Here is a 7523-nt window from a genome sequence, read left to right as displayed (position 1 = left end):
GCCAAATGTATGCTCAAGAGCCCTTGTGTGATTCCCAGCAAGTCAAATTCTTTGGGCGGTGATATCCACCTATGTTGTTTTACTGAAGTATGACAGACAGAGGGAGAGCACATGCGCACTAGCCCTGTCCTGACCCCAGCTTGTGGAAACGTTGCCCTAAGGAATGCTGGGGTCACGGCCGGGGGTTGAAGCTAGCACGTGAGAGTGCCAGCCCCTATGGGAGGCTTTCTCACTTGGATCCAAGGTGACCACTTGCAAGCCTTCCTCTGAGTGGCTGGTGTGAGTCCACGCGGGAGAGCTGACCAAGCCCACGCAGCTCCACGTCACAGACTTGCAGTTTGTGACGTCAGGCCAAGCTGCCCATATCAAGAGCGCCGGCTTGGGGCCTCTCGGCATTTCTGTGCTTCCCAGCCACTAGCCACTGCCTCCGCCATGGCTGAGCCGGGCTCGGGCTCTCCCTCGCCTGCTGAGGGACCCCTGGTCTGCCAGGACCCTGAGAAGGCGTCCTCACCCGACAGGAAACAGAGGAAACCCAGGCCCCGCCACCGCCGCCGCCGCCGCCGCCTGGGCACCAGCCAGCAGCCGACCTTCGCCATCTATTTCCCGAAGCTTCTGAAGGAAATTCACGCAGGCCTCAGCCTGTCCAAGGAGGCCAAGGCCGTCCTGGACTGCTTCGTGAGAGATCTGTTTGAGCGCATCGCTGATGAGGCCGCCAGCCTGGTCCGCAACAAGAGGGGCTCCACCCTGACCTATACAGACATCCAAAGTGGGATGCGCCTCGTGCTGCCCACTCAGCTCTACACCTACGCAGACAGCCAGGCCAACAAGGCCCTCGTTAAGTTCATCTCCAGCAAGTGAGCCGCCTCGGGCCGCCTGTCCCTGCCCACCCGATGGCCACCCTCTCAGCGGGAAAGACCTGCAGCGCTGCACAGGGGGACTCTCCCAGGGCTTGGGACAGACCGTGCCTGGCACACTTGGTGGACAGTCTTCACGGACTTACCTCATCAATTCTACTAGATTCTCTATGATGGGTACCATCTCCTCCAAGGAGAATGGGGAGAACCTGTATGCATTGTGCACTTATTAAACGCCTTATTCAATGCTCATTTCTGTCAAGTATGTTCTTCTAAGACAGCTCCTTGTCCCAAAGCCAGTCATTGCTTCCATGCGTTTCATACTCTGCTTAGTCAGTGGTACACAGGTGAAATCATGGACAGCTTTATTGCATATAAATTAAGTTTATTGCGTACTACAATTAGGTTTCCTGGGGTATGGCTCTGTAGCCTAGTGGCTAACATCCTGGCTTTGCACGCGCCTGGATCCAATATGCGTGCCGGTTGTATCCCTAGTGGTCCTGTTCTCCATGCACCTCCCTGCCTGTGGCCTGGGAGCAGTCGAGGATGGCCCAAAGCCTTGGGACCCTGTACCCACACAGAAGAACCGGAGGACGCTCCTGGCTGCTGGCTTCAGATTCCCGTGTCTCCGGCCATTGTGACCACTTGGAGAGTGAACCAATGGACACAAGATATTGCTTTCTGTCTCTCTTCCTCTCTGTAATTAAAAGAAATCATCAGCAAAACATTAAGAACTTGGCATAGATCACACATGTCTAATTAATTCAATTTCCCCAACACATCTTTTCCCTGAATTCACTTGATTATGTCAATGAAGATTCAGGAATGATACAGCATTCCTCAATAACAGGTTTGAGAATCCGTTTAGGCTCCAGGACCTTGTAGTCTGTAATTTCTTCTGCAAGTTCTGTGGATTGATGAGTCTACTCCTTATAAATAGCCATCTTTTGGTTTTATGAAACACACATTTCATGACTTGCAATCCCTGTGTGTGTGTGTGTGTGTGTGTGTGTGTGTGTGTGTGTGTTTAGGATGGAGAGAGACAGAGAGAGAGAGATGTAGCAACAGGCAGGAAAGGCAAGTAGAAGGTGCAGAAATGGGGAGAGAAAGGTCGAGAGAGGGACAGAGTGAGGTCCACCGATTCACTGGCCAAGTGGCAGCAGTGATCAGACCTGAAGCAAACTGAAGCCAGGTGCTTTGTCTTGGTCTTCCATATGGGTGCAGCAGCCCAAGTGCTTAGCCATCCCCTGATGCCTTCCCAGGACATTAGCAGGGAGTTGGCTCAGAATCAGAGCAAGTGGCATTTCAAAGGGTGCCTGTATTCATTGCCAGTATGAACTCGCAGGTGATAGTTTTCCCTGCTATATCGCAATACCAGACCAGCTTTACATCTGTAAAGCCTAGATTGGGGGCCAGGCTGTGGAAAAGCATGTCGAAGACATGCCCAACACGCATGCTGGTGCCTCTAGGAACACAGGTTGGAATCTCAGCTTTTCCACGAATTCCCAAGCGTTTTTCTGTACATGCATTGGAACAGGCAGCAAAAGATGAGAGCCCAAGCAGAGCAAAGCAGAACAGAATGGACCTCTAGACTTCTGGCTTTGTCCTGGCTTAGTCCCAGATCCTATGCCTTGCCACAGCGACACCTGTTGCAGTTGCAGCTTCCCTCTTTCCCATGCAGCTCTGCTAATGAGCATGCCATAGAATTCAGCAGAAGGCTATTGGCCAAGCCCTGGAGGTCATGCTGCCCAAGGCCAAGACCAGCATGATGTGCTTGTTTCCATGCTTCAGCTTGTCCCAGCCACACTCATTGTTGGGGAGTGATCCAGAAGACGAAAGCTCTACTCCCTTAGTCTCCCACTTTCTCTGCTACCACAGATATCCCCTACAGGAAACAAATCTTTGAACAGAAGCAGACACAGACACCGGGAGAAAGAAACAGCTCATCTGCTCTTCCTTTCCCCAAAAGTCCCCAAATATCTCTTGTTGGATGTCCCTGTGGCCAGGTCCAGGAGCTCATCCAGGTCCGGTCTCCCAGGGCTGTGGCAGAGGCCCTAGTGTTTTCACTGTCAGCTAGTGCTTCTCATAGTGTTTACTGCCCAGGAAGTGGAAACTGGGAAGGGAGACCGGACTGCAACCCAGGTTCTCCTATGTGGGTGTAGCTGTCCTAAGTAATACACATGCTGCTGCAACCACTTTATATCCCACAGTATTGTCTTGCAAAATGCATTTCATACATGCATCAGCGAGTTGGAGGGAGAGGATGAGCCCCTCCCATCAGCAAGTTCACTTCTACAAGCTCACAATACTCACTTTCTGTCATGAGAAATTCAGGACACGAGTTAATTAGTCACAGAATTTGAAAAGCAGTGAGCAAGCCAACTTTTGATCCCAGAATATCAGAATATCAATCTGCAGCTTCCAACTCTGGCAATGCATATTGGAGCCAGACTTCCATTCCCTGCTACACCTGTTCTGATCCAACTCTCTTCTAATGTGCCTGGGATGCCAGAAGAATAGCCAGATTTTTGGGAACCTCCCACTCTTATGGCAGTTGGAGATTCTGGAGCCAGGTTTCGAAATGGGGTGAACCAACATTTGTTTCCATTTACCTGGAGCTAGTAGCTTTCGCTCTTCTCTCTCTCTCTCTCTCTCTCTCTCTCTCTTTCTCTCTCTCTCTCTCTCTCTCTCTCTCTGCCTCTCTCTTTCTCTCATTTTCTCTCTTCTCTCTCTCTCTGACTCTCTCTTTCTCTCTCTCCCTCTCTCTCTTTGTCTCTCTCTCGTTCTCTCTTCTCTCTCTCTCTGCCTCGCTCTCTCTCTCTCTCTCTCTCTCTCTCTCTCTTTCCTCTCTCTCTCTCTGTTTCTGCTGGCTTTTGTGAGCTTTTTGTATCTCAACATCCCAAGCTTATTCCCTCCCTCACTCTCTCTGCTCTTCTCTTCGGATGGATATTGTAGTTAAGAAAATTAGTTCTTTAGAAACAGAATGTCAAATCAAAAGGAGTTAGAAATCTCTTCTCTGTGCTTTTTCTTCCAAATTTTGAGAACAACTAGTCCTCTAAAGCCTGAAGAAACACCTGGGCGAATTACTTCTGCGCACCCAGATCTGTGGCAGATTCCCTAGGATGTTAAAGAGCACCCTTGGCCACCCGTAGTGCATACTGTCAGGAATCAGGTGTTGGTATCAGAACCTGGTCTGGAATATAGGCCTTGCAACATGGAATGTGTGCATGCCAAGAAATGTCCTGTCTGCTGCAAGTAATGTGCACCTCCCAGCCTTACTTCTTTTGTGCAGAATATTGTTGGAAGTTGGGGAAGATTTGCAGACAGAAGGAAACATCAAGAGAGAGGTCGTCCATCAGCTGGCTCATTTCTAGAATGTTTGCAATGCCCATAGCTGAGTAAATTCAAAGCCATTAGCCAGGAGCTTCCTCTGAGTCTGTAATATGGTTGGACGTGCCCATGATTTTGAGGGAGCCTCCACTGCTTTCTCAAGCCATAAGCAGGGATATAGATTGGAATTGGCATAGCCGGACAGGATCCTGTGCCAATATGGGATACTTGTGCTTTCCAGTGGAGGATTATCCAGCTGAGCAATTGTGATGGCCAATTTTATCATTTCAAAATAAATGTGATTTATCTAAGAGCAGATAAAGGGAGAAAACCAGGGAAAGAAAGAGTAGTAAATGAAGCATGTCATAGTGCCTACTGCCTATAGAAACAAATGCTGTTCTCAAAAAAAAAAAAAAGAAAAAAAAAAAGAAAAAGTGGATTTTCCAAACATTTATAAAGAAAAGACTGTTTTTGAAAGACTTACTGACAGAGAGAACGAGGGAGAAAAATATCTTCCACCTGCTGGTTCTCACCCCAAGGGCCAGAGCAGATGCATCTGTGCCAAGCCAAAGTCAGGACCTAATTCCTGGTCTCCCATATAGATGCAGAGTCTCAAGGTCTTGGGCCATGCTCTACTGATTTCTCAGGCCACAAGCAGGGAGCTGGAAGAGAAGTGGAGCAGCCAAGACATCAACCCGCACCTCTATGTGATCCTTGAACTGGCAACGCAAGGCTTGAGCAATGAGCCTTCATGCCAGGCTCTCAGAGAAGTAATTTCAAAGAGCAGAGATGGTTCAATATTGTCGCCAAATAGTTCCCTGGCAATTGAAGCTCTAGGATTCCACACTGGAGACACAGGATATTCCCTGCTGCTCTTGTTCTAATCTTGTTCCCTTCTAATGTGCCTGAAAAGATACCAGGAAATTGCCAATGTCCTTGAACACCTTCCCAGCACACGGGGAGCCAGGATGCAGCTGTGGCCCAAACAAGGAATCTCTGTATGCTTCTCTCCTGCTCTGTCAATGTTGGCTCTTTCAACTAATTTCTTTTCCAAATCCTAAAGAGAGACAGAGGTAGACAGATGGACTAAAATCTCTTTGTTGTTGGGCGCAGCCAGTGATAGCCAGCACCCATGGACATTGGGCAAATGAAATGTTGCTGTGTCCCCTACCCTCTGTCCTGAAGGTGGGTCCTAACAGCAATGGAATTCCATCCTCAACCACTCCCACCACGCCCACCATGTCCTAATTTAGCCAGGATATTGAATGCAGATAAGTCCAATTAATCTAGGCACCCAGTTCCAGTTCCTACCCATCCCAACAAGCACTAATCTACTCCTTAGCCCAGAACACTTAGTTATTCACTTCTGCCCGCCTATGACCTGCCTATCAAATGAGAAGAGACTGTATTGTATTGTTGTGTAACCACTCCCCTCACATGCCCCTTTAAAAGGCCCATGAGTCGAGGACTCTCTCTTTCTTTCTTGACAGGTCGTGCCCTCACTCTTGCACCTCGACTCTTGGCTGGCCCAGGACAGCTAATATCCCGAGCATGGTCCTTGTGCACTGCTTAGATTGGATAATGGATATAGTATTGTTGTTTCTGGTTTGTGTAGTCTCAGGAGTTCCAGGAGAGGTGAGGCCTAGCAGGAGTGGAATGTGGGCAGAGAAGCCAGGTGAATGTCTGCAGCTTTGCCAGTGTGTCCAGGTAACTCATTGCATGTCTCTTCGGATAACTTATATCGTTGGGGAAGCTGGGACATAGCTCTTCAGCTTACTGGATGGACTTAAGGATAATGACCATTTGTTCCACTTTGGATGATGTTTGGTTGGATTATGAGTGGTTGCATTGCAACATGGACTCGTGCGTTGCTATTTCTAGTATACTCTCTAATCAGCAAGCTTGGTTAATAAAGACTCCTGAATAAAACTTAGACATGTCTGGCGTGAACTCTGTGGTATCCCGCAAAACTCCTTTTCAACTTCTGCTCCAAATTTCTGGGGCCTTTTGTGCTAGTGGACCTGAGATGGCATCAGGAGTGACATGTAGGTCACCCAGGTGGGTCCCTGGGAAAGGACTGATCTTGCCATTCAGCAGCATGTTATGTTTTATATGGGAGGGACTCTGGAAAGGCCAGCCACATCTGCCTCAGACCAAACAGCAGGCCTGGTGTCTCCTGCATCACCACCTGCATCCCTGCCAGCATCCCGCCTCCCCCACCCCATCCCCCCAGTTGTTCAGTTCACATGTGACTGGACAGGTATTCTGCCCAGAGACAGAACAGTCAATCACAGGGGGCGCTGCTGAGCAGCTCCTAGCCTTAGATGGAAAGGCTCCTAATGGGTGAGCAGCTTGATCAGAACCATTAAGCTCACACCAGTGTAGGAGCACTTGGAAATGGCTTCTCCAACATCTCACTCTGAATGCTCAACTTCTCCCTCAGAAATCGGCGACTGCCTAGATTGCGTTGTACCCAGACAAGTGCAACACTGCTGGGGGAAAAGTAGCCCAAGGCTCCGGGCATTCTGGCCTTGGGTAATGCCAAGTTTGTGTGAACTCTACCAGTGTGCCAGCACACTTGCCTGGTTCATACTGTTCATCAAAGTAAGCAGGGAAGCTGTGTAATGGCGGGCCTGGACAAGAAACCCCGCCTGCACGCAGAGGGTGGGTGTTCATGTTGGAGTGGGTGGGCACTCATGGTGTACTTAACAGGGAAGGGCTTGTGTGTTTGGCCTTTGAGGAACAGGCCAGTGCATTCGCAGGTTTGCAGTGGGACTTAGATGAACTAATCCAGAGACAGGAAGCTAAAGGCACATCCGGGTCAGCTCTTGGAAGCTGCCCATGGTGAGGAATTGGTTGGGGCCAAATGATATCACCCAGCCCTCACCCAACACAGTGGTCGTCTCTGCCAAATGTATGCTCAAGAGCCCTTGTGTGATTCCCAGCAAGTCAAATTCTTTGGGCGGTGATATCCACCTATGTTGTTTTACTGAAGTATGACAGACAGAGGGAGAGCACATGCGCACTAGCCCTGTCCTGACCCCAGCTTGTGGAAACGTTGCCCTAAGGAATGCTGGGGTCACGGCCGGGGGTTGAAGCTAGCACGTGAGAGTGCCAGCCCCTATGGGAGGCTTTCTCACTTGGATCCAAGGTGACCACTTGCAAGCCTTCCTCTGAGTGGCTGGTGTGAGTCCACGCGGGAGAGCTGACCAAGCCCACGCAGCTCCACGTCACAGACTTGCAGTTTGTGACGTCAGGCCAAGCTGCCCATATCAAGAGCGCCGGCTTGGGGCCTCTCGGCATTTCTGTGCTTCCCAGCCACTAGCCACTGCCTCCGCC

The 7523-nt window shown here is 49.8% G+C and overlaps 1 protein-coding gene across 1 annotated transcript; it reads left to right on the top strand.

Moving 5' to 3' along the window:
- Window positions 1–432: 432 nt before the first annotated feature.
- On the top strand, window positions 433–858 carry LOC121169115 (late histone H2B.L4-like). Its single transcript, XM_040999571.1, has one exon. The coding sequence runs from the start codon at window positions 433–435 to the stop codon at window positions 856–858; it is 426 nt and encodes a 141-aa protein (XP_040855505.1).
- Window positions 859–7523: the final 6665 nt, after the last annotated feature.

Source organism: Ochotona curzoniae, unplaced genomic scaffold (assembly GCF_017591425.1).
Source record: "Ochotona curzoniae isolate NIBS_2020 unplaced genomic scaffold, NIBS_Ocur_1.0 scaffold_1852, whole genome shotgun sequence".
NCBI lineage: Eukaryota > Metazoa > Chordata > Mammalia > Lagomorpha > Ochotonidae > Ochotona > Ochotona curzoniae.
Note: the sequence above shows the minus strand (reverse complement) of the source record. Positions and strands in the feature narration are given on the sequence as shown.

Excerpts from the sequence above, each read along its gene's own strand:
- LOC121169115 (XM_040999571.1), top strand. The coding sequence starts at position 433 with ATGGCTGAGCCGGGCTCGGGCTCTCCCTCGCCTGCTGAGGGACCCCTG.